The 26,575-nt window shown below is 43.8% G+C and overlaps 1 protein-coding gene and 2 pseudogenes across 3 annotated transcripts; 2 read left to right on the top strand and 1 right to left on the bottom strand.

The window, feature by feature from the left end:
- ZNF239 (zinc finger protein 239) lies at positions 1-25,411 on the top strand. Of its 3 annotated transcripts, none has more exons than XM_012475580.3 (2): positions 1-50; positions 18,763-25,411. In XM_012475580.3, exon 2 carries the CDS (start codon positions 18,854-18,856, stop codon positions 20,228-20,230), a length of 1,377 nt encoding a protein of 458 aa, XP_012331003.2. In that variant the 5' UTR covers positions 1-50; positions 18,763-18,853; the 3' UTR covers positions 20,231-25,411. The 3 variants fall into 3 exon arrangements, with proteins under 3 accessions (XP_012331003.2, XP_012331004.2, XP_012331002.2); XM_012475581.2 differs by lacking the exon at positions 1-50 and adding an exon at positions 427-952; XM_012475579.2 differs by lacking the exon at positions 1-50 and adding an exon at positions 427-974.
- Positions 13,680-15,170, bottom strand: LOC105733260 (cyclin-dependent kinase 16-like; annotated as a pseudogene).
- LOC105733243 (zinc finger protein ZIC 5-like) lies at positions 23,941-25,411 on the top strand (annotated as a pseudogene).
- Positions 25,412-26,575: the final 1,164 nt, after the last annotated feature.

Below are 26,575 nucleotides of genomic sequence, written 5' to 3'. Positions count from 1 at the left end.
CGTCAGCATCCGGAATCTGGCCCTTGGCGGTGTGGTGTTCCACGTGGGAGGTGAGACAGGAAGGGCTGCCCCGGCCCCTGGCAGAGGCGCTCAGGGGTCAGGAAATGGGTGTGCCGCGGGAAGGCGCTGGGCCGCCGAGCCGCGGAAGCCTGGAGGGCGGCGATGGTAGGGCACGCGAGCTGCGGAGGCGCGGCCCGCGGCGGCACGTGTGTCACGGCACCGCATTTCCGAGCTGCTGCGCCCCCGGGGCCGGGCTGCGGCCACACTGAAGCCTGCCGGGTCCTGCGGCTGAGCGGCTGCGCCTCCGAAGGCCCCTCCTCTCTCCTGGCCAAACTCTGGCCTGGGCCGGCTGGGGGCTTCGTGGTTGGCCACGCCGGCCTCTCCCTCGAGTGTGACGGGCGTTATTGCAGGGGGTTTCGGTGGACGTTAAGCGACGTAGCGGGGATCCCGTGAGAGACTGAGGTTTCTGTCCGCAGCAGCACTGCCCTGGCTGAAAAGAGCTTGCATCTGAGCCCCCGCACTGCAGGAACCAGCCAGACTCCTGAGAATGAAATGAGGGAAGGCATCTTGGGCAACCGAAATCCATCCTGAGAGGCGGTCATATAACCCGAGAGCTCCTGCTCTTAACTAGAACTTTAGGGCAGAGATCAGAAAGTCAGAGGAAATGGGCATGACTTAGAGCTGCCGGCTGCTGCGGGATTTACTTAGCCTCTTGGTTTTAAGGGGAAGACTTGGCTTGTTTAATTGAAAGCACTGTGGAGAGAGATGAAGGTGGTGACAGAAAAGGCGTCACCTCTCACCTCATGGAGGGAGTGCGAGACTTCCTCCATGACTGAAGAGGCTTCAGAGGCAGGAGCGGAGTAACTTTTTCCCTGCAGTCTTGCTGGGCTTGATTTTCATGGCTTTTTCTCTTTCCCTAACTGCCTCTCCAGGAACCCGTCCTCCCTGGGAGGTAAGAAATGACCAAGATCTGGGTGAGTTGGCGTTCCATTTCTCCTAAAATGCCATCTCTCTGAAATGTCCCTGTGAGGTGTGTTGTTTTATTTATTGTCAGGCCCCAGTATGGTGTTTTATAGTTATGGGTGTATGGACATTAAGATACTAAGGGCATGTAGCTAGCAGATGATGTCACCAGGCTCTGCACAGATAGTTTTCACTCACCCTGCCTCCATGAATTTATTCCGCTCCTCAGAGCACTGGGCTGTGCTCTCATGGGGAGCCTCTCAAAGTCTGCGTTTTCCTGCCAGACATTTCACTCACGTTGAAAGTCATTCCAAGCTATTCCATTCTCATCCCAGTGCTAAGAGGTCTCAGCAAAACAGATAGAATGATAAACCACCGTTCTTTTCTTCAAGGAGCTTACCATCTTGATGAGCGTATTATGTTACCTGTACACAAAAAGGATGCATATTAATAGTGATCATTTATTAACTGTGAAAGAGTCAAAAACGAGGAAATGTGTTAAATGGCAGCACAGTGGTTAGAAAATCACTCGTAGAAATGCTTTTCAACCAGGCTATGCATCAGAACTCTGTGGCGTTTTTTTAAGAACTAAGCTTCATCCTCCCTTCTAGACATAGTGAAAGGAGAGTTTCACTCTTTTTTTATTCTGTTGATCTTTGTACATCCAAAGGTTTATTGTGAAGTGTCTGTCTATACACTTGATATAAGTGTCTCTAAGGCAGGTAAAATGACTTATTCATCTTTTATACTCAGGTTTTGTTCTCTTTCATTAAGATGTTTACATATTTAACTGTTCCAATAAAAATTACCAAGTCATACTTTTTTAAAAAGAGAGTTCTCATTTGTCTTGGTAAAACCGTCTGTGGGAGGTTACCTCAAAATTAACCCTTAGACTCCCAGGGTGTTTGAGATAGTCGGCCCCCTCTTTGCCCTGACCTGGCATTTTATGGTGGAGAGCTCTAACTCTGAGGGAGCTGATGGAAAGTGTCTTGTCCTTTGTTGCAGAGAGCAGCAAGCCAGAAGTAAACCCTGTGTTTTCTAACTTCAGGCTGTTCTTTCTCCATTAACTAAACAGGTCATCACACCAGAAGTTGTTTGAATAAAATATCAGACTGGGTTTTAAGGAAAAAAAAATTGATTTTTAACACTACCAGCAAAACCCATCTTTTTGCTGGCAAATACAGCCCTCACACACACGAGCTCTTAGAAAAATCTGTTTTGGAGGACAGTAAGCTGTATCGAGGTACTGAGAGCATGGCTTCTCTGTGACCTAAAAAGTAATTGAGGACTTCAAGAGAGATTAACCTGAGTAGAATCCATATATTTTCTTTCCTTCGCTTCTGACTGTTCCCTGATGATTAGTTATTCACTGCCGCTGCAACTGGGTATTGCTAGTTTGGTAAATTTTGAGATTCTGGTGTGTGTTTTAATTTAAAGAAAGGACTTCATTCTAATCCCTGCATGTTTTCTATGTACCAGCCATTGTCCTTAAGTATGCTGAAAGGCAGGAGTCTTAGTTCACCTCTCCCTTCCTCCGTGACATTGGATAAGTCACTTCACCCTTATGAACTTTGGTTTTTCATCTGTAAACTGAGGGTCTTGGGTTTTACTATCTTTAGATTTTCTTTTAGTTGTATTATTATTCATTTAAGTTGAATATGAATCTATATTTATCTTTCTGATTCCAAGTCAATTGTGCTCATTGCTGGGGATTTAAAGACAAGTTGAGGACGGGCATGGTGGCTCACAACTGTAATCCCAGCATTTTAGGAGGCTCAGGCGGGAGGATCACCTGAGGTCAGGAGTTGGAGACCAGCCTGGCCAACATGGTGAAACCCCATCTCTACTAAGAATACAAAAATTAGCTGGGCATGTTGGCAGCTGTAATCCCAGGTACTCGGGAAGCTAAGGCAGGAGAACTGCTTGAACCCAGGAGGTGGGGCTTGCAGTGAGCCAAGATCATGCCACTGCACTCCAGCCTGGGCAACAGAGTGAGACTCTGTCTCAAAAAACAAAGATGAGTTGAGCATGGCTCCATCCTTCAGAATGGGGCCAAGCAAACTTGGGAGACAGATTTATAGCTATAATAAAGGGATGTGAAAGATGCTATAGGATCTCAGAGGAGGAGAATTCTAACTCATCCTCATGCTTAAGAAAGAGGGTTATTGATTGTCCTGAGACTGAAAGCTCTAAAATGGATGGGAGAACTCCATAAGTCAGGGCTTACTCTGGAAAGGACTGTGCTAGACTCAAGGGTGATGTGTTAGATGACTCCATGTAATCTAGTGTGCCTCTTCCTGCTTTTCCATTTCAAAGTAAATTGTTAGATACAGCAGAGACGGGCTCTGCAAAGTGGAAGTCCCCATGATGACATGTATATAGTTCTGAGGAGGTTGACATTTGTCTGATAGAAACAGGAAACGATTGATCTTGTGACCTTCTTCTTCAATTGGCCTTCAGAATATTGAGTTTGCTCTCCCCACTGTAAGCAGGAGCGCAGCCTTGGAGTGAATCCTTAGTGCCACTGACACCTGAGAAGACTGTTGATTATTCAATCTTTCAGTCCCAGCTTTGTCTTGCTTTAACAGGAGCACTATTTCCTTTTCTCCCTTCCCTTGTCACAGTGATTCATCTTATTTGGTCTATTCCTGTCATTTTTTTACCTACCACTAAGTTAGTCGTCCATTAGCATATCCTTTCCCTTCTCAGCGTGGAATCCCACCTGCCACTTTATCTTCAGGACCTTAAAAAATTAATAACTCTGATTGTCTAACCTAGGGACTAAAAGATGACAAAAATTGTACTACAAAGAATTGGTAAAGAGTTATTCTGGCCTAGGTAAGAAAAAAAACAATAAGAGTCTTACTAAGACTGGCAGTGGAAATGGAAAAGAAGTAACACACTGGAGGGAAATTTAGGAGGTAGAATTGACAGGATCTGAAATGGCTTGAATATTGTTGAGGTAGAGAAGGAAGATTAGACAATCCAGATGACTGGATGGAAGACAGATAAAAAACAGAGGAGATAAAAGATAATTGATGGGCTTGCATCTCTGAAGATAGAAGGGATTTGATCTAGAATGCACAGGAGAGGTTAGCCTTAAACAGAAAGAAATATTTTTTCTCTGTGGTCTAAAGAGAAGGTCTGGTTGGGAAGAGCGGCCAGCCCGCTTGCTTGTAATATGCCGTCATGCCTTGCTAAAGGATGTGGTGATGGAGCTTGATGGCAGCAACCTTTGCTTCTGCTTGTTTGTCCCACCTTTACTCAGGGGCTTGAGGCTTCTCTTCCAGCCCTCTTCCTCAGAGTGGAGACCAGTGACCTTGAACAGAAAGCTTCGGAGAAAGTACCCATCCTTACCTTTATCTTTACCCTCATTCTTCCCTTCCCCACTGGTGACGAGTTGGGTAAGTCATGTCACTCCTGCAGCGCAGTACCCATCCTTACCTTTATCTTTACCCTCATTCTTCCCTTCCCCACTGGTGACGAGTTGGGTAAGTCATGTCACTCCTGCAGCGCAGGCCCAAGGAAGGTGGGAGTGGTGCCTCTTTAGACTCAGGCCGAAGCTGGCTTAGCTGATCGAATTCATGAGACAGCCCTTATGACTTTATGTATTCTATCACTCTACTTTTGAAAATGTGCCTTAGAGAGTGGTGCCAGCCCATGCACTGTGCAGATATAAGTACTAAAATTGAGAACTTGAAAGACAAAAACAAAAAACTGGTTCTTCACCACAGGAAGTTTAAGAAGCATTGTTTCATCACACAGAGCCCTAGAGGGAACCAGATTTGCTGACATTCACTGAATAAATATTTGGACTCCTCTTAAGTTCCAGGCCCTGCTTGAGGTTTTGAGAATGCAATCATGCACAAATGAGGCAGCCTCTCTGTTCTCGGGGCAATTAGATCTCAATGGGGAGAAACAGTAAATAAGAAAGCAAGTGAATAAATAAGAAAATAAGATGAGGCATAAGTCGTAAGAAGAAATTAAACCAGGAAAATGATAGCTACAGGGTACTCCTGTGGATTAGATGGTCAGGGACATGCTTTCTGAGGAGGCAACAGTTGGGGTGAGAACTGAATGATAAGGAAGGGAGAGGGCAGCTCGCACAAAAACTACAATGAATTTGATGTGGTTCAAGGGCCTGCTGGGCACCTGGTGCTGAGGATGATCATAAGAGAGGCCAGGGTTGGGGAGGTGACAGGAGAGCCTCACAGGCCAGGATGAAGACTCTGGATTTTACTCAATAGCCCCTGAAAAGCCTTTGGAGAGTTTCACACTTAGCCTAGTTTCTGTTTTAAAAGATCACCTTGGCTGCCATGTGGAAAACTCATGTTTGGGGTAGCAAGAGTAGAGACAGATCAAGCAGGAGGTTGGTGCAAGTGAGACACGTGCCGCCCAGGCGTGGAGAGGTGACAGTGTCAGGGGGAAGCTGGGTGGATGCTGATACGTCTTAGAGGTAAAGGAGGTGGGTGATGGCTGAGATGTGAAGATGAGAATGAAATGACTTCTGGGATTTTGGTTTGAGCAATTGAGTGGTTCTTGTGGCTGTTTACTAAAATGGGGACAACTGGGGAAGGGCAGATGTTGATGGAGATTGCTGGGAGCAGGAGTTCTGTTGGGGCCTGTTAAGTTTTTTGTTTGTTTGGCCTACTGCAACCTCCACCTCCTGGGTTCAAGCGATCCTCCCACCTTAGCCTCCTGAGTAGCTGGGACTACAGACGCGTACCACCTCACCTGGCTAATTTTTGTATTTTTAGTAAGACAAGGTTTCACCATGTTGGCCTGGCTGGTCTTGAACGCCTGACCTTAAGTGATCTGCTCACCTCAGCCTCCCCAAATGCTGGGACCTGTTAAGTTTTAAGCACCTTTATACATCCCAGTGTAGATGTTAAAAGGTAGAAAGTTGGAGTCTGGAGGTGAGGGGAGAGGTTAGGGCTGGAAATAAATATTTAGCAGTGGATGGTATTTTAAGCCAAGGGATCCCTGAGGAGAGTGTTTTATGGCTGTGTGTGTATGTACTGTTTTATTTTCCCAGTAATGTTCAACTACTTAGTTTAGAAGAAGAAAGGACATATGATGGATTCAACTAGGGAAACCTGGAGGTCAGAAGCATACTATGGCTGAGGTAAAAAAGAGGAAGGGTTAAGGGTGATGACCTTGATGAAGCAAATATGAGGGAGGAGGAAAAACAGAAAGCATAGGAAGTGATTTTTAAAGTGTAGAATATTAGGGAGATTAATATTTTAAGAGCAGAGGGGTCCAGGTAGTGGACTCCTGATTATGGTCATGACAGTTTGATGAAATGTGGCTGAGATTATTAGCACTGTGGAGATGAAACGTGAGGTCGGAGGGTTGGGTAAATTATTCCTGAGAGTGTTAAGTTTGTCAGGATAATGGTGGGAATGGGGTGAAGATGACAACTCAGCAATGACACAAGAAGACAGTGACAAGGAAAGAGTCAGTAGCTGAGAACTTGAGCTTAGACATGTTTTGTAGGCACAAGGGAAATGATTTGGTTGGAAGTAGCCAAGTAGGTGAAAAGGAAAGATCTTCCAACAAAATTTGACTTAGCTCACTCAGATCCCCTGAGCTACAAACTTCTTCTCTACCTTTCTTACCTTTTCCAGTGCTGCTGACTTCACACCCCTTCCAGGGCATTTGTACAGATGGTTGTTTGTTGAGGAGGAATGTGCTTAATGTTTTAGGAACCAGTTACATTCAAGGATGCCTCTATGGCCTTCACCGAGGAGGAGTGGGGCAACCTGGACTGTGCTCCCAGGAACCTGTGCAGAGCTGTGATGCTGGGAAACAATGGGAACTTGGTCTTGGGTGGGTAAGGACATGTGGACCTGGACACCTGCCCTTGGGCATCTTTGTTTCCTACTTCCTTTTTGGCACAAAAGGATGTTTTCTGACTATTCTAAGAATTGGAGAATGGTAGTTTTACTGGGTTGTCTTAAAAACCATACCTGTTCCATCCTTTATAAGCTAGAGGTGGGACTGATTATGCTTTCTGCACATCACCCAATCCCTGTGAGTTTCCCAAATGTGATCTCTCAGGTGGAACAAGATAAAGATCATTATATAATGGCAAGTGAACCCCAAAGAGCACCAGGCATCATAGCAAGTTATAAGCCAGGCTAATCCACAACAGGAGTCCCTTTTCCAATGTTCCAGGAGTTCTCTGATACCTTGTGGTCTGTGTCAAAAGCAGGGATTTCTGGGATGTTTCCCATGTGCTACTGTTTTACCTGATCTACTCAGTTCCCTTCTGCCTCTGCAGGAGGTTGTGGTCTTTCCCAGTAATGCTGACTTGCTTCTCTGTACTCTTACCTTTCCCATATTTCCCCCACATTGGTCTATGCCATCTAGTTTATTTTTCACTGAATGTCCTCCCCTGCCTTGCAATATCCAGTTTCCATCATTTCTTTCCTTACACCTTCAGGAATTCATGCCCTCCCAAAAATAATCAAAACTTGTGGTGAGATATTCTCATACCCAGATAAAAACATTTTTTTTTTAGACAGAGCCTCCCTCTTTCGCCCAGGCTGGAGGCTAGAGTACAGTGGCACAATCTCAGCTCACTGCAACCTCCACCTCCCAGGTTCAGTTGATACGTTGGCCTCAGAGTAGCTAGGATTACAGGCATGAGCCAGATAAAACACTTTTTGACTGCCTGAATCAAGGAGCCTTAAACATTTTCATCATTTTTTAGATATCTGTTTAAGGCAATAATCAGTAACTCCAACTGAAAATTGTGAACGAAAATACTTATTATTGAATTACTTAAAATAGTGAAAAAATTATTTACTCACTAAATGTATCATGGGATTGGTCAGGCAAATTATCATGGATCACAGAAAAGTGTGTAGCCATTAAAAAATATGTTGATAAGGAATTTTAATTAGATGGGGAGATGAATGTGTACCTACTAGATTGAACCATGTGAAATTGCCATTTTGTAGCCAAAAGCAGACATTCTACAAAAAAAACACTGAAAAGTGGCCGGGCACAGTGGCTCATGCCTGTAATCCCAGCAGTTTGGGAGGCTAAGGCAGGCAGATCGCTTGAGCTCATGAGTTCAACACCAGCCTGGGCAATACAGCGAAACCTTGTGTCTACAAAATATTAAAAAAATGAGTCAGACATGGTGGCAGTTACCTGTAATCCCAGCTACTCAGGAGGCTGAGGTGGGAGGATCTTTTGAGCTGGGAAGGCTGAGGTTGCAGTGAGCTGGGACGACATTACTGCACTCCTGCCCTGACGACAGTGAGACCCTGTTTAAAAACAAAACACACACACACTGAAAAATGTGCCATCATGGTAGCTTTCAGGGTTTGCCCCTCCCTCAATCCACAGGGGGCCCTGGTTTTCTTCCCTCAGTGACTGGCCTTTCAATTTCTATTTTCAGCTAATCCTGGGGAGTAAGGAGAGTGCTACAGGGGGAAGTCATTACCTCCAGGTGGTAAACCAGGCCTTTGCACATTCTTCATGTAAACCCAGCACTTGTGCTCCCTTCTCATACCAAAATTGCCCCCTTGGAGGTTACCACTGAACTTTTGTCTCTTTCAGTTTGTTCCTTTTTAAATTTTTATTTCAGCATATTTACTCTTACCGGTTTTACTGATGGCTTCTATAGTGGTGACCTTCTCTTGAAATTCTTTGTCATGTATGAAATAGTTTTTCTGTTTCCTCCAGCTTCTCTCTTAGTCCTCTTCCCTGCAGATTCTCTGGCTTCTGTCTTTTTTCTAATGTGAAATCCCAAAGGGCTCTTTGGTTTTAAGTCACTACATCATCAGTGTTTCTCAGCCTTATTCTTTATCATTACTCTCTCCCTGCCAAAAGGAGACAAATTAAATTTCTCCTTTAGAGAAATTACATATGAAGGAATAAGATTTTGTCAGGTAGGATTGTTTTTGTGGGTCCCAAACAAGCATAATATGTAAGATTTGTTCGGCCAGGTACAGTGGCTCATGCCTATAATCTCAGCACTTTGGGAGGCTGAGGTGGGCAGATCACCTGAGGTTAGGAGTTCAAGACCAGCCTGGCCAACATGGCGAAACCCCATCTCTACTAAAAATACAAAAATTAGCTGGGCATGATGGCGGATGCCTGTAATCCCAGCTACTCTGGAGGGTGAGGCAGGAGACTCATTTGAACCTGGGAGGCAAAGGTTATAGTGAGCCGAGATCATGCCACTGCACTCCAGCCTGGGCAACAGAGTGAGATGCCTTCTCAAAAAAAAAAAGGAAATTAAAAAGATAAAGATTTATTGTGCCCCCTAAAACCAATTCTCACTCCTTGGGGACATTATTGCCCCTGAGAATGCATGCTATATATGTCCACTTGTAGGAGGAGCTGTTGTTAAACATTTAGTGGTGTTCAACTCTCCTATTTTGATAAGCTTAAAATTCTTTTCCTTTTTAAGTTCCTTTCTTATATTCCCACTTTTGTCAGTATTAAAGTTGTTCCAGTCTCCTAGTTTAGAAACAAGCCATGACCATATTAAATTTCTCTTGGGCCAGGCGCAGTGTCTCATTCCTGTAATCCTAATACTTTGGGAGGCAGAGGTAGGAGGATCACTTAAGCCCAGGGGCTGGAGAGCAGCCTGGGCAACATGGCAAAACGCCTTCTACAAAAAGTACAAAAATTACTCAGGCCTGGTGGCACATGCCTGTAGTTCCAGCTACTGAGTGGGAGGCCAAGGTGGAAGAATCACCTGAGCCAGGGAGGTTGATGCTACAGTGAGCGAAGATCTCCAGGCTGCATCCTAGGCGACAGAGTGAGACCCTGTCTTGGAAAAGTTTCTCTCTTCTCATCCTCAGTATCTAAAATCTCCCACCAATTCTTTTTTAACTTTAACTTCTTTTAAATTTATTAACACTCCTAGATCCCACAGATACTGCCCTAAAATGAGTCTATCTAATGCATGAAATAGGGTAAAAATTAGATTGTTGCCATTGTTTTTCAAGCTCAAGTTAGATGTTGCAAGTAAGTCTCCCTTAAACATCATTTATGATGTAATTCTTTGGAGTATTACTATACAGTTGGTAAGTCCTATGAAGGATGGAACACTAAGAGATCGAAGGCATGTGATGGAATGCGGGTTGTGAATGTGTCTTAGGGAGAGTCTCTGAAGTGACATTAAACTGGGAGCTAAGGGATCAATAGTTTAAGCAGGTGGCTAGGGAGGGGAAGAACATTCTAGGCAATGAGAAACACACAAGAGACCCAAAGACCTACAAGGAGAATGTGGTAGACCCACAGGGTGCATCTAAGAACAGACTGAGAAGAGGTGGTGGGCAGGGCCTGGCCCAGTTATGGCACTGAAGGCACTGGGAAAAAGTGGATTTATGACAACAAGTTAGCCAGGCGTTATGGCACATGCCTGTAATCCCAGCTACTTGGGAGGCTGAGGTGGGAGAATCGTTTGAGCGGAGAGGTGGAAGTAGCAGTGAGCTGAGATAGCGCCACTGCACTCCAGCCTAAAAGACAGCATGGGACCCCATCTCAAAAAAAAAAAAAAAAAAGTGGATTTATCTTTAGTGGGCAGCCATTGGATCAGAGAATAGTGTGCTCTGATTGACCCAGTATCACTGTGACTGCTTTGTAGAGAATGGTTTACAGGTAGACAAAAATGAAGTAGGAGATGGGCTTCCAGTTTCAAGTTCTGCTCTAAGTTTTCATTTTTATTGACATAAAATGGAACATAGTTGTTCAACATTTTTCTTTTATACAAAAGTCTCAAAAACACAGTATAATATGAAATAAAATCACTATGTACTCTATACTTATGTATGTATATTATAAGTGTATGTATTAAAATTTTATGGGATTGCACTGTGTGCATTTTTAATTTGCTGTTTTATGCAGTGTGTGTTAGAGCTTTTTTCTGCCATGTTAACTCCCTATAAAAGGACCCCTTTTCTCATGTCAGTGTTTTCCCCTAATGTTATACACTCATTCTTCATATTTTCTTTTCTTCTTCTTTTAGACGAAGTCTCACTCTGTCACCCGGGCTAGAGTGCAGTGGCACAATCTCGGCTTACTGTAAGCTCCACCTCCTGGGTTCAAGCAATTCTCCTGCCTCAGCCTCCTGAGTAGCTGGGACTACAGGTGCCCGCCACCATGCCCAGCTGTTTTTTGTATTTTTATTAGAGACTGGGTTTCGCCATGTTGGCCAGGCTGATCTTGAACTCTTGACCTCAAGTGATTCACCCACCTCAGCCTCCCAAAGTGCTGGCATTACAGGCATGAGCCACCGTGCCCGGCCTCATTCTTCATATTATTTTAAACATTTTTTAAAAAGCTAACATCACACTTTCATTATTGCTTATGAAAATGCACCTTTCGCAAAATTCCTCCCCCATTGATTTTCGTATACCTACAATTTCTATAACCACTAGCCATTTCCAACTACTGTATGTTACGGGTGTTGAAGCAATATCCTTTAAAATCCATTTAATCATTTCAGCCCATTTTGTGATGTAACTGCCACAAACTGCCCTGTTTTTCTTTTGTCATTTTTCTTTTTCGTTTTTGCCATTACTTTTGAAATTTGTAAACAAAGTAATACACACACCTGGGTAAAACAAATTGTAAGGACAGCTCATAATAAAGACGTTCCTGTTACCTGGCTCTGCTGCTCCATCAGCTACAATGTGGCTTCCCAAAGGCACTCAGTTTTCATCTTTCTAGCTCCTTATTGGATTTGTCTTCCTACTCCAGACAGTATGTTTATATAGTTATTTTTCTCTCTCATGTAAACAATAAATGCATTCACATGGTTAAAAAATTAATATTAGTGGCTCACACCTGTAATTCCAGAACTTTGGGAGGCTGAGGCGGGCAGATCACGAGGTCAGGAGATTGAGATCTTCCTGGCTAACATGATGAAACCCCATCTCTACTAAAAATACACAAAATTAGCTGAGTGAGGCAGAAGAATTGCTTGAACCAGGGAAGAGGAGGTTGCAGTGAGCCGAGATGGCTCCACTGCACTCCAGCCTGGGCGACAGAGTGAGACTCCATCTCAAAAAATAAAAAATAAAACAAATAAATAAATAAATATAAAAGGTGCACAATGAAGTTTCTTTCATGTTTCTAGCTCATGTTTTGGTCATTGGCCTTTACAAAGTGAGCAGTCTCATGTAAATATCATTTTGCAAACTATGCTTAGAAATCTGAGGAGTAAAGTTCTAAGCTGGAATACTGAGTGCATACATTTATGACATTGATAATTGTCAAAATGTCTGTCCATATCAGTTTACACTCACGAGCAATGTGTGTCTTCAGACTTCGGGTTTACGCTAGTGTAACAGGTAGAAAATGGCACCACAGTATCATCTAAATTTAAATTTATTGTATTGTGATATACTGTTATTCCTCAATTTATCAATATTTTATAATTTCTATTGACTTTCTCATATTACAGATGAAGATGTAGTTTTTTTATGTTACCTCCTCAAATGCGTAGCCTCCCGAGAATTTATGTTAGAGTCATGTCAGTGATTAATGCTTACATTGCTTTGACTTTGTAACTAGTTATTCACTATAGAGTCAAGTAGTACAGTACGATTATAGTTCCTTTTTTATTTTTCCTCTGAAGCTAATACTTGCTTTTTAAAAATATATTTTATTTGTGGGGTTTTGACTCCATACTGTTATTGTAGAGTTTTGTTTTTTTCTTTTATGTTTCAACAGTTGATTCAGCTAACTATTGTTTTGGGGTTTGGAGTGTTTTTGTTTTGTCTTGTATTTTGTAGAGAGAGGGTTTTGCCATGTTGCACACACTGGTTGCAAATTCCTGAGCTCAAGCAGTCCCTTCGCCTCAGCCTCCCAAAGAGCAGGGATTACAGACATGAAGCACCACGCCTGGCCTAATTATGTATTTTATTGACTTCTAAATGGTTAATTGGCTGAGTAAAAATTATAATTTCACAATCACGTTTTACCCAAAATTTGAAGATATTGAAGATTTGCAATATTGCTAATTAGTTGTTCATTGTCAATATAATTCTCATTTATTTGCACATAACCTGGCTTTTCTGTTTAGAAACTTTTAGCATTTTCTGCATTTTGTTTTGTTTTTTCCTTGAAGTCCTGAGGTTTTAAAAGGGTATGTTTAGTTGGGGATCTTTTTACATACCATTTTTTAGCATTTATTGGGCCCTGAATCTTGAATTCTAGGAAACATTTTTTTGTTATTTCTTTGATCATTTTCTCTCCCTGTGTTCTGTCTTCACTGTCCTCATGCAACTCCTTGGAGATGAGCATTTACTTTTACCTCTCTATTTGTCTGTCTTTTCATATGCATTCTTAGAATTCCTCAATCTTCCATCTTAGCCCTGTGTTAATTTTACTATTTAACTCATCTAGATTGCAGGCCTTTGAATAAAACAGCCTGACACATATCTATGAAACAAGTTATCTAATCTATCATCATCATCTATTATTTTATTTATTTAGAATTATTATTTTTCATAGCAATATGTTTATTTATTTTTGAAGGAGTGATGAGAGCTTTGTTAGCACCCAGCAGACAGGCCAATGGGTGGGTTGACAGGCCAATGGTCGGGTGTTTGGGCAGGCAGCAGGGGACAAGTGGGCAGGCGAACATGGCTCAGGCAGGTAGGCAGAGAGTAAGTAGGGAAGATGTAGTTGGGGGCTGCCCTGTGAAGGGTGTGGCATCCCTCCAGCCGCTGCCTGCTGGGGCCTCAGTCTGTGACTTAGAACTCGGTGTCCACCACGCAGAAAGGTGGCCTGCCTGAGTCAGGCATTGATGAAGACCGAAGGCTGGCCTCCTTTTGTAGCTGAATCTCCTTTAGTGCAAATATGGAAGTAGTGTCAGGAAGTTTGTGGATCCGCTCCCCCAGACTGAGGAAGAATGGATGTTTCATGGCATCCTCTGCAGAGATCCGATTTCGATCCTCAAACTGCAACAGCTTGGTAAGGAGGTCAGTCCCGTCACTATCAAGTCGGGGTGTGTGGCTCGAAAGGGCCTCTGCTCAGTACTTGGGGTAGTTGTAGGTCTTGAACTCCTCATTGGACAGGATGCCTGGCCACGTCTCCTCAGTTGGGGTTCCTAAGATACAGAAGATGAAACGCAGTTGTTCCTCCACCGTGGAGCCCAGGAAGAGGAGCCGGCCTGTGGCCGTCTCATAGAAGATGCAGCCTACACCCCACATGTCAATCTGAGTGGAGTAGTCCGTGGACCCAAGCAGGATGTCAGGGACGGTACCACAGTGTCCCCACCTCATTGGAGTACGTCTTTGTTGGGATTGACTTGACCCAGGCCAGACCAAAGTCAGCCAGCTTGAGGTCTCCTCTCTCATTGATGAGCAGGTTCTGGGGCTTGAGGTCTCGGTGTAGCACCTTCTGCTGGTGGCAGTAGGCCAGGCCACGGAGCAACTGGAACAGGAACAGTTTCACGTTGTGCATGTTGATGATGTTCCCACAGTCATCCAGGTACTGCTTCAGGTCCTTGTTCAGGTACTCAAAGACAAGGGTGAGGGACTTCTCCGTGTGGATAATGTCATGTAGCGTAACAATGTTGGCATGTTTGAGGTGCTTGAGCAGAGACACTTCCCGGATGGCGGTGCACAGTGTCCCCTCTTCATGTACCAGTCTGATCTCCTTGAGTGCCACAAGGTGGTCTGTGAGCTTGCTTTTGCTTTTGTAGACGGTGGCATAGGTACCCTCGCCCGGCTTGTCCAGCTTAATGTAAGTCTCCAGTTTCCCAAAGCCAATCTCAGAATGGATGACACTACGGAGGTGGCGGCTGAGTGGCTTGTCAAAGATGGGGCTATTGAGGATCAGCTCAGGGTAGCCCTCAGGTAGCCGGATGTCAGCTGGAAGCGATAGGTGCTTGTTGATGTCCTCAGTGGAGATCTTGCGTGGGGGATGGTTGCGCATGCACACTCTCACTGGAGACTGCACCTCATCCGAGGATGTGGCTGAAGCCTGGTCACTCTCCCCATCAGACCCCATCTTCAAGTCCTGTGCACAATCTCTGGTGCAGAGCGAAGTTCCCCACAAGCAGCACGTGTGGGGGCCTCTCCAGGGTTACTGCCACCACCACCACCACTCTTATCCAGGTCTATCTGCTCAGTGGCACCGTTGGTCTTGTCTATGCTTCGGCTACCTCGGAGTGTCATTGACAGCTGCCGTTTGATATTCTTCATCCAATCCATGGCGATCGGCGGGGGCGCGCAAGCAACCTCAGAGCCGCGGGGCCGGCGAGGCGGCGCCTGGGGCAACGGCCCGGGATGAGGCCGTGCGACCTCCTTCTCCTATTCGCTGCAGGCGCCCATCTCAGTAGTCTTCGCCCACGGTTGCTGGGCCTGGGCCGCCGCCGACTTAGGAGCAGGAGGCAGCAGCGGCGATGGCTGAGGCGGAGGCGGCGTCCAGCTCAGCCGGCCATGAGCTTGGCCGCTGCGGGCTATGCCCCGAGGCTCGTTGGCGCCGGCTGGAATCCGAGTGCTCACGGCGGCTAGCGGCTCAGAGCTGGCTGATCGCGGAGTCGCGGTGGATCCCAGGGCCGAACAGCTAACGGCCCAGCCGCAGCGCGCGCCGCGTGCCAGGAAGCATGTTTAATATTTTATTACTAGATTGTGTTTAAATGTGATGTCCACTCCAGTTTTTCTGGGATTTTAATTATGTACCTTTTAAATTTTGTTTGTCCGCTGGGTATGGTAGTTCATGCCTGTGATCCCAGCACTTTGGGAGGCTGAGGCAGGCGGATCACCAGATCAGGAGATCAAGACCATCCTGGTTAACATGGTGAAACCCCATCTCTACTAAAAATATAAAAAATTTGCTGGGCATGGTAGCACATGCCTGTAGTCCCAGCTACTCAGGAAGCTGAGGCGGGAGAATGACTTGAACCCGGGAGGCAGAGATTGCAGTTAGCCGAGATCACACCACTGCACTCCAGCCTGGGTGACAGAGCGCGACTCCAACTCCAAAAAAAAAAAATTGTCTCCTTATATATTTTTTCAAAATTCTTGTATTCTCAGTATGATACTGGAGTGTGTCCTCAACCCGTGCTTGAACCACTTTGACAGGCATGTGTGTTCTACTTTAGGGGATACTTCTGCTGATTGGGCTAAGGAGGGAGGTAGTAAGAATCCAGATGGTGGATATTGTAGGCCATTTTTTTTTTTCGTTTGGGTGGGGGGACAGTTGGCAGAGCTAGCTGAGGTTTTATTTTGGGGGAAAAAGAATTGAATTGTTTTGTGGCTGGAGGCATGGACAAGGGGAGTACCCAGGCAGTAAACTCCCCCGGTGGGTGGGCTGAGGGCTAGGGCTGAGCCTCAGGTGGGCCTCCTAGTCCCCATGCTCCCCTGCATAGCAGTGTAAGTCATTTTTCGGGCCACCTCTTTTGACACTAAGTTATCTGGGGGCATGCCTTGCTTCTTCATTTCCAGCCCTGGGCATCTTCTTTGTCAGAACTACCATTAAAAGTTTAGCTTGAGGGCCAACCGCAGTGGCCCACAACCGTAATCCCAGCAGTTTGGGAGCCTGAGGCAGGTGGGTGACCTGAGCTCAGGAGTTTAAGACCATCCTGGCCAACATGATGAAACCCCATCTCTACTAAAAATACAAGAATTAGCCAGGAGTGGTGGTGGGTGCCTGTAATCCCAGCTACTTGGGAGGCTGAGGCAGGACCCACTTGAACCTGGGACGCAGAGTTTGAAGTGAGTCGAGATTGCACCATTGCACCTCCAGCCTGGGTGACAAGAGGGAGACTCTGTTTTAAAAAAAAAAAAAAAAAATTTAGCTTGAGGTTTTATTCTTGGCACATACATTGTCAATTGCTTCTTCTTTGTACCTTAATCAATCAGTCATTGTGTTGGTTTAGCATTACCTCAACCTTTGCTTCTCTCTTCAGTCCAGTTAATACTATTAGCAATCTTTCTTTAGCAGATTATTTATTTTATTCTTGGGGCTTTATATGAGGCCACTGCTGTTAGCCATCCAATATTTCTAAGAAAATGAGGGCGGGCTGGGAGAGTGCCACTAACAGCAGAAACTAGCACAGCTGTTAGGAATGCCTAGGTTGAATTAAGAAATGTCTTACTTTATCATTGTTTATTATTTCCTGAGACATAGACTCCAGAGAAATGAGGTCAGTGTTCCCTTTGTAGTTACTGATTCTGAGTTTGGTATTTGAATTTCTAAAATTTTGTAAGATGCTTTGCCCATGAAGAAGCCTTCTGTTATATATAATTTGAGCTGTACATTTTCCCCCTAGTTTCTCCATCACTCCTAATCCATCTGCTCTTTATCATTTAGGAATAGTAAGTCTGAGGATTTTGTTTGTTTGTTTGTTTGTTTGTTTGTTTAATATACCAGTAAGTCTAAACTCTGTATTCCTAGCACAGTTCTCTCACAGGAGTTCCAGACCTAGAATGTTCTACCAGCACCACAGATTATACAAGGCAGATTTGAGTTTCTGCCCCCTTCCCTGCTTCAGCTTCTTCCTCTTGCATTTCCTATCTGATTATATAGCACCACCATACCCAGTCACTCAGGCAGGGATCCCAAGGAACAGGCTTGGTACCTCCTTTCTCTTCTAGGTTTAGTTTGTCATCACATGATCTAGAATGAATCTCTCCCATTCTGTCCACAACCATCATCCTTACCGTTTTTCTTCTGATTTGTTAGAGCGGCCATCTCGCTACCTGAAGTCTTGCTTTCCAGTGGTGTTTATAGTCACAAAGTCAATCATTTCACTCTGAATTTAAATCCTTTAATAGTTTTCAATCCCTGAAGGGTTTAACCCTAAGGTCCTTATAATTAGACACTAAGCCCTTTACTCTAGCTTCTTACTTCCCCTCCGGGGCACATTCTTCGCCACTGTTACCTTTTTATCTTCTTTGTAAGAAGCCATTTGTAATTTTCTTCCACATTTCACTTCTCTTTTTTTTCCTGTCATTTTCTCCCAGAAGTCTTCCTAAACCCCAGGGTCTGAGGTGAGTGTTCCTCTTCTGTGCCTTCGTGGCTGGTTGTGCATACATTCTTGTACTCTATTGTACTATACATTCATCTACACTACTCACTTAGTATTATCATTGTTTGATATATTTGTCTTTCTTCCCAGGAAACTTTAGCTTGTTAAGCAAAAGGATTTCTGTTTTCTTCCTTGTATCCCCAACACCTATGAAAGCAGAATACCAATTAAATGCATATTTACTTAAAGGAAAGTAGGCCAGGAATGGGGGCTCATTACCTGTAATCCCAGCACTTTGGGAGGCTGAGACAGGTGGATCACTTGAGGCCAGGAATTCAAGACCAGCCTAGTCAACGTGGCGAAACCATGTCTCTACTAAAAATACAAAAATTATCTGGGCGTGGTGGCATGCACCTGTAATCCCAGCTGTTTGGGAGGTTAAGGTGGGAAAATTGCTTGAACTCGGGAGGCGGAGGTTGCAGTGAGACCAGATCACGCCACTGCACTCCAGCCTGGGCAACAGAGCGAGACTCTGTCTCAAAAAAAATAAAATAAAATGAAGTGAGATGAGATGAAATGTTATTGTCAGCAAGGATATAGGACTTACAGCCTTTTGTAGGATTAGTAAGGGAAGAATTTCCTTGGCTATGCTTCAAAGCCAAGAGAAAATTTCTGTCTTGTACCCAGATACAAATGTACCTGACATTAACCCAAAGCACATGAATGACTATAAGGACAAGCTGAATTTTTCCTAGTTATTAAGCCTTCAAGCCTTTGGCACTCCCATTCTTGAAATCTTGAAGTCTACCCTTTGTTCTTACCACTGAATTCTCTTTGTTCCCTAGGAGACTTGAGTGAAAATTCTGTGGAGAATCTTCAGCAGAAAGCACTCAGGATCTGTTACATGAGCTTTCCTGCTGGCTAATTTTGGAAGGGATGGCCAGTATAATTACTGGGAGTCGGGATTGTATTGTGAATCATCAAGGGGAAGTGGATGGGGAGCCTGAACTAGATCTTTCCCCTTGTCAACAGTGGGGAGAAGCATCTTCTTATATTTTGAGAAACAGGGGCGATATGATGACTCTTCAAAGTGATGATTTCAAAAACATTGAGAGTGAAACATATTTGCCTTTGAAAGTCCCAAGCCAAATAGACACACAAAACTCTTCAGTGAAGTTCTGTAAGAATGAGCCTCAGGATCATCAGGAAAGCAAACATCTCTTTGTAATGGAAGAAGGCACTGAGAGAAAAGTGAGAAGGGGGGAAAGTTGTTCAGAGAACCTTCAAGTTAAACTGGTGTCTCATGGACCAGAACTGGCCTCACCATTGTTAAGTGGTGAGGCAACTTGCCAGAATGGCCAGTTAAAAGAAACTTTAGATCCCCTTGACTGTAACTGCAAAGACATTCATTTATGGAAATCACAGGTGGTCAGTTATAGTCAGCAGAGAGCTCATACAGGGGAGAAACGCTGTGACTGTAATAACTGTGGGAAAATACTTAACACCAGCCCAGATGGTCATCCATATGAGAAAACCCACACTACAGACAAACAATGTGAATGTAGTCAGTGTGGTAAGAACTTCAGTCAAAGCTCAGAGCTACTACTTCACCAGAGAGACCACACAGAAGAAAAACCCTACAAATGTGAGCAGTGTGGGAAGGGCTTCACAAGGAGCTCGAGTCTGCTTATCCATCAGGCAGTCCACACGGATGAGAAGCCTTATAAGTGTGACAAGTGTGGGAAGGGCTTCACCAGGAGCTCAAGTCTGCTCATTCATCATGCTGTCCATACAGGCGAGAAACCTTATAAATGTGACAAGTGTGGGAAGGGCTTTAGTCAGAGCTCCAAACTGCATATCCACCAGCGAGTCCACACTGGAGAAAAGCCCTATGAGTGTGGGGAGTGCGGTATGAGCTTCAGTCAACGCTCAAACCTGCACATCCACCAGCGAGTACACACAGGAGAGAGGCCCTACAAGTGTGGCGAGTGTGGGAAGGGCTTCAGTCAGAGCTCGAACCTTCACATTCACCGGTGCATCCACACGGGAGAGAAGCCTTACCAATGCTATGAGTGTGGCAAGGGTTTCAGCCAGAGCTCGGATCTTCGCATCCATCTCAGAGTCCACACCGGAGAGAAGCCCTATCACTGTGGCAAGTGTGGGAAAGGATTTAGTCAGAGTTCCAAACTCCTCATCCACCAGAGAGTACATACTGGAGAGAAGCCCTATGAGTGCAGCAAGTGTGGGAAGGGCTTCAGCCAGAGCTCCAACCTTCACATCCACCAGCGGGTTCACAAGAAAGATCCTCATTAAGTGACATTAGCCTATTCAGGTCTTCACAGTGCTCATACTGTAAAAACTGTTAATTATTTTTAGTATCACTCTCACCTTTATATTCTACAAAGGAGAGAGATGTAAGGGTTATTCAGATATGTTCTCTAACTGAAAAATCATTCATTGAAAGTATTTAAGTATCAAGCACTTTGTTATGCTGTGCAACGGATGGATTGTTCTTGTTCTCAGATGGGTAGAGTAAAAGCATCTGTACTTTACAATTCAACTACATATTCTACTCAGCAGTTTAAGGGCAAGAACTTTATATTTATTCTCAAGCAGGGCATGTTACCCTTTGTTCACATTCTCTGAGAAACTGAAACTCTGTTCACATTCTCTGAGAAATTGAAACTCTGGTTCCTCTTCAAATTATGTGCCTTGTGTTTTTCATATTTCTTTCCGGTCCTGATTAGCCCCCTCTAAACTATGGTGTACAGTGTGTCCATTTTAGGCCAAGAGGACAGTTGGAAATATAATTGACATGGAAATTCTTGTGTTTGTTGCAAAAAGGTACAGTAGTTTGTAGCCACACAACAAAAAACATTCCCATATACCATTTTGATAGTTGAGCAGCCCCTCCCAGGCAACTATTCAGGAACACAAGTAGTTCTTTTTGGTGATTACAGCTAGTTTATTGGGATACTTCCAGAGTGAATGCAAGGGAAGATCCAAAGCAACATGCCTAGCACTTTGGAAGGTGGAAGAGGGTGCATCCCATGAGCCTAGGAGTTCGTGACCAGACTGGGCAACATGGCAAAACCTCATCTCTACAAAAAAGTAAAAAAATTAGCTGGTGTGATGGCTCACACCTGCAGTCCCTGAGAGCAGGTGGTAACAACAAATAACATATAGCTTCCAGAGACAGAGCTGGAAAAAAAAGTGAATGCATAAGGAGCAGGGGGCAGCAGATCAGCAGAAGCTACAGAAATCGTGTTGCAGCTTGATAAGCTAAAAATGGCTAGCAGAGAAAGTATTCAAGAATTTGCTTTTGTTAAACATGTCTCATCACATTAGACATTAAAATGTGAGGAAAGAAATTTTAATTTATAAAACTACTGCAATAAGGAGATTAGGAGAAAGACTATCAGCAAATAAAAATTTGAAAGATGGAAAGATAGCTATTAGAGCAGAAGCAGGCACAGTTACGCTGCTTGCATATGGGGATAAGGAAAAGAAGGAACCAGTTTGGCTCCAGGCTCAGAAATGCTTAGTACCTTGGGGAGGATGGGAGTGAGACGTGAAGAGAAAGCAGTGAAACTAATGGCTAATTGTATATGGAGCATTCCCCCTCATTCCATAAACACATACTGCTCCCCAGCTCCTATACATGGCTGGCCAGAGGTTTAACATCCAGCAAGAGATGGGAAGTTTCTTCTCAGCAGAAGTTGAATGACCCCAAGGGAAAGACCTCTGTATTATGGGGATTTGGGAATCGTACAGCAAAGCTGTCTTTCTATCTTAAGTACACATAAAACAGCTTCAAAATTCATGAAATAAAAACTGACAAAAGTGGCAAAATTTCAATTATAATTAGATATTTAAATAGTCGAGTAATTGATAGCACAAGTCACTTAGGAGATACAGGCCTTGAATGCATTATCAACTGACTTGACTAATTGGCATTTGTAGAACACTCATTAGCATGGTATATTAATACATGTTTTATTTCTTAGGGACAGTGTGTAACTGTCATCCAGGCTGGAGTGCAGTCGGTGCAATCAGTTAACTTCAACCTTGAATGCTGGGCTCAGTCAATCCTCCTGCCTCAGCCTCTGGAGTAGCTAGGACTATAGGCATGGGCCACCATACCCGGCTGTTTTTGTTGTTGTTGTTGTTTGAGACAGCATCTTGCTCTGTCACTAGGCTGGAGTACAGTGGCACAATCTTGGCTCACTGCAACTTCCACTTCCTAGGTTCAAGCAATTCTTCTGCCTCAGCCTTCTGAGTAGCTGGGACTACAGGCGCATGCCACCACACCTGGCTAATTTTTGTAATTTTAGTAGAGATGGGGTTTCACCATGTTGGCCAAGATGTTCTCGATCTCCTGGCCTCGTGATCCACCCACCTCAGCCTCCCAAAGTGCTGGGATTACAGGGGTGAGCCACCATGCTTCACTAAAATTTTTTAAAGAATGAAAACCATACAAGGTATATTCTCTCACCAGGACAGAATTAAGTAAAAAACCAATAACAAAGCTGTCTGAACAATCTTTTAATATTTGGAAATTAAACAGCATACTCCTAAATGAGTAATAAAGAGAAAGTAACAAGAAAAATTTGAAAAATTTTAAACTGAATGAATATGTCAGAATTTGGGAAATACACCTAAAGCAGTGCTTAGAGGGGAAATCAAACCATTAAATACTTACATTAGATAAAAAGGAAGATATCAATTCAGTAGTCTAAACTTGCACCTTAAGAAATGAGAAAAAGAACAGAAATAATCCAAAGCAAATAAATAGAATAGGAGAAGTTAAAGAGCTAAAAGTCACAAAATCACAAATGGACAAACAGTAGAGAAAATCTTATGAAACCAAAACCTGACTCTTTGAAAGAATTGAAAGAATTCCTAGTATCAAGAATGAAAGCGGAAAGATCACTATAGGTCCTATACACTAAGAAGGTAATATGGGAATTTTATTAGTAACTTAATGTCAATAAATTCGGCAACTTGAGTGGAAAACTTTCTTGTAAGTCATGTAGAACCAAAGCCCACTCAAGAGAGAGAGAACTTGAATAGTCCTATTAAATTGAATTTGTAGCTGATTAACTTTCCCACAAAGAAAAGTCATGAAACCACCGTTACCCAGATACCAAAGCCAGAAAGAACATCATAGGAAAAATCAACATCTCAATGTAGATGTAAAAATCCTTTTTAAAATAGCAAGTTGAACACAGCAATCTATAAAAGGATAGCAGTAACACATATGGCCAAGTAGGGTTTATCCTAGAAATGCGAGCTTTAACATTCAAAAAACAATGTGTTTCATATTAATATCATAAAGAAAAACCACATGCTCTTTTAATATAGGAAAACAAAAAAATTAACACCCATTCATGATAAAACGGCTCAGTTAATTAGGAATTAAATGGAGTTTCCACAATCTAAGAAACAGTATCTGTGAGAGAACCTACATATGACACTGTACTTAATGGTGAAGTAAAAAGCTTCCTCATAATATTGGGAACAAGATGAAGATGTCTAGTCACCACTTCCAGTCAACCTTGTAGTGGATGTCCTAGCCAGTACAATAAGCCAGTAAAAAAGAGGTTGGGTGTGGTAGCTCATCCCTGTAATCCTAGCATTTTGGGAAGCCAAGGCGAGAAGATTGCTTAGGCGTAGGAGTTACAGACTAGCCTGGACAACATAGTGAGACCTCATCTCTACAAAAACTTAATGGTGGCATGTGCCTGTAGTGCCACCTACCCAGGAGGCTGAGCAGGAGGATCACTGAAGGCCCAGGAAGTCAAGGCTGCAGGGAGCTATAATTGCACAACTGCACTCCAGTCTGGATGACAGAGTGAGACCCTGTCTCAAAGAAAAGGGACGAGAATGTGAAAGAAGACATGAGACTGCTGTGACATGATTGTCTATATGGAAAAGCATAAAGTGTCTGAAAAATTTTTTAAACTAATAAATGAGTTTAGTAAGGTCACAGGATACAAGCTCAGTATTTAAAAAATTGAAATTGGCCGCCACCGCCACCGCCACCGCCACCGCCCCCCGCCGGTGGCGCAAAGCCCTGCTCCAAAACTTTCGGCACCATGCAGGAGCTGATGAATCACGTCCCGGTGGAGCACGTGGGCGGCCCCGAGCAGAGCAGCCACGTCTGCTTCTGGGAGGACTGTCCGCGCAAGGGCAAGCCCTTCAAGGCCAAATACAAGGTCATCAACAACATCCGTGTGCGCACCGGCGAGAAGCCCTTCCCCTAACCCTCCCCGGGCTGCAGCAAGGTCTTCGCGCGCTCCGAGAACCTCAAGATCCACAAGCGCACTCATACAGGGGAAAAGCCTTTCAAATGTGAATTTGATGGCTGTGACAGGAAGTTTGCTAATAGTAGTGATCGGAAGAAACATTCCCATGTCCAAACCAGTGACAAGACCTACTACTGCAAGATCCGAGGCTGTGACAAATCCTACACTCACCCTAGCTCCCTGAGGAAGCACATGAAGATTCACTGCAAGTCCCTGCCACCTTCTCCAGGACCCCTTGGCTACTTATCAGTGGGGACTCCAGTGGGTGCCCCCTTGTCCCCCGTGCTGGACCCAGCCAGGAGTCGCTCCAGCACTCTGTCTCCTCAGGTGACCAACCTGAATGAGTGGTACGTTTGCCAGGCCAGTGGGTCCTCCAGCCACCTCCACACCCCTTCCAGCAATGGAACCACCTCCGAGTCTGAAGATGAGGAAATTTACGGGAACCCCGAAGTTGTGCGGACGAACATTGGAATTTATGATTAATAATAATAAGTGAAATAATAAGTGGGAGTCCTTGGACCACTTCCTAACCTGAGACAATGCCGAGCCTGAGACAAACCAGTGACTCAGACCTGCCACCGGGTCTAATTAGCCCTATTTATTCAGTATAAAACCCTATGGTGTTTCTACATTTAATTAATTTAATTAAGATATTTGGGCTTTTTTTTTTTTTTTTCCTTAAAAAACAAACAAAAAACAACCAAGCTGGACTTGTACATTGCAGGAGGACGGGGCTGGGGGCAAATTGTACCAAGGAAAATGGAGAGATTAGTTAATCGAGATACACACTGCCGATGCAAAAAAAAAAATATATATATATATATATATGATTTTTTTTTTAAAGGGGGAGAAAAAGAACATTAAGTCAGAACTTAACACAGCAACAAGGCCCTCTGCATTTCCTAGAGTGCCTCTCAAATGCCTTTAACACCATACCATAGGCTGCTTTTGAGCCTCCTTGCTGGACCCTAATTCTGCCAAGGCCTCTTGTTTGTAAACTACACACCTGCTGCATTGCCAACAGATCCTGGGCTGTACCTGTGTCCAAAACTATTTGTAAAAACCCTTTCAGTTTATTATTTGTAATTTTTAATTTTCTGATCTCACCTTAACACAATATTTTTATACAGGATTATTTCTTCAGTATTCTGCTGTGTGATTAAAAAAAAAGATGCAGCAACCTTAATATGTCTCCATATCTTGTGCTACTGTGATTGTTCAAGCAAAAGTGGAGAGAAGAAAAGCTGCTGCAATAAGACAACTGTGAAGCTGTGATGTTTTATAAAATAGAAGAAATTCAAGTGCTTTCTTTTTCCTCTATGGTTTTTTTTTTTTTTTTTTTTTTTGAGACGGAGTTTCGCTCTTGTTACCCAGGCTGGAGTGCAATGGCACGATCTCGGCTCACCGCAACCTCCGCCTCCTGGGTTCAGGCAATTCTCCTGCCTCAGCCTCCTGAGTAGCTGGGATTACAGGCACGCGCCACCATGCCCAGCTAATTTTTTGTATTTTTAGTAGAGACGGGGTTTCACCATGTTGACCAGGATGGTCTCGATCTCTTGACCTCGTGATCCACCCGCCTCGGCCTCCCAAAGTGCTGGGATTACAGGCGTGAGCCACCGCGCCCGGCCCTTTTTTTTTTTTTTTTAATATGAATTCTCAGATGCTGCCTCCTAACTGTCCAAACTTATTGTGTAATAAAGAGATTCTGTTTTCGATCCTATGTTCTTTGGGATGCCAACATTCACAGTCAAGTCTTGTGGAGGTGTGATGATGGCATCATGCCTATTTTTTTGGAAAGCTGTTGTTTTTGATAAACAGGCCAACCCCTCTTTTATACTGTTGTATCAACCTTTTAAAAAGTCTATTTTTCAATGCCTGAAGCTGCATTTTAATGCATTTTCTTCCACCTGAGCACTGAGCACACCAAACTGGAATCCATTTGAAAATGACAGTGTGTGAAGTGTATGATTTACATTAAAAGAGGGGAGGGAGTTGCCATACATATTAAAATTTTTAAAGGTTTATAGTTATCACCAAACACTGATGAATGTGTGACCTTTGCCAGAGCTGTCAAGCTAGGATAAAAAAGGTCAAGGACCTAGGACAATAACTCTTAGTCAATTTATTTTTGGTTGGTACAACACATCTCCAGTGCGAAATGTAGTCCATCAGAAACATCATACAGATATACTAAAGAGCACTAATTTATCCTTAGAGACCCTGCAGACACCCCCTCCCCATTGTTTGTAGAAATTTGTTTTGTGTGCTCTGAGTGGTTGATGTAGTCTTGTCATTGTTAATAATTTGTATGTGAACACTATTATTTGTACAGTTGAATTAATTTATTTTC

Source organism: Aotus nancymaae, unplaced genomic scaffold, assembly GCF_030222135.1.
Source record: "Aotus nancymaae isolate 86718 unplaced genomic scaffold, 86718_ANA_hifiasm-v0.15.2.pri h1tg000099l, whole genome shotgun sequence".
Taxonomy (NCBI): Eukaryota; Metazoa; Chordata; class Mammalia; order Primates; family Aotidae; genus Aotus; species Aotus nancymaae.
Note: the sequence above shows the minus strand (reverse complement) of the source record. Positions and strands in the feature narration are given on the sequence as shown.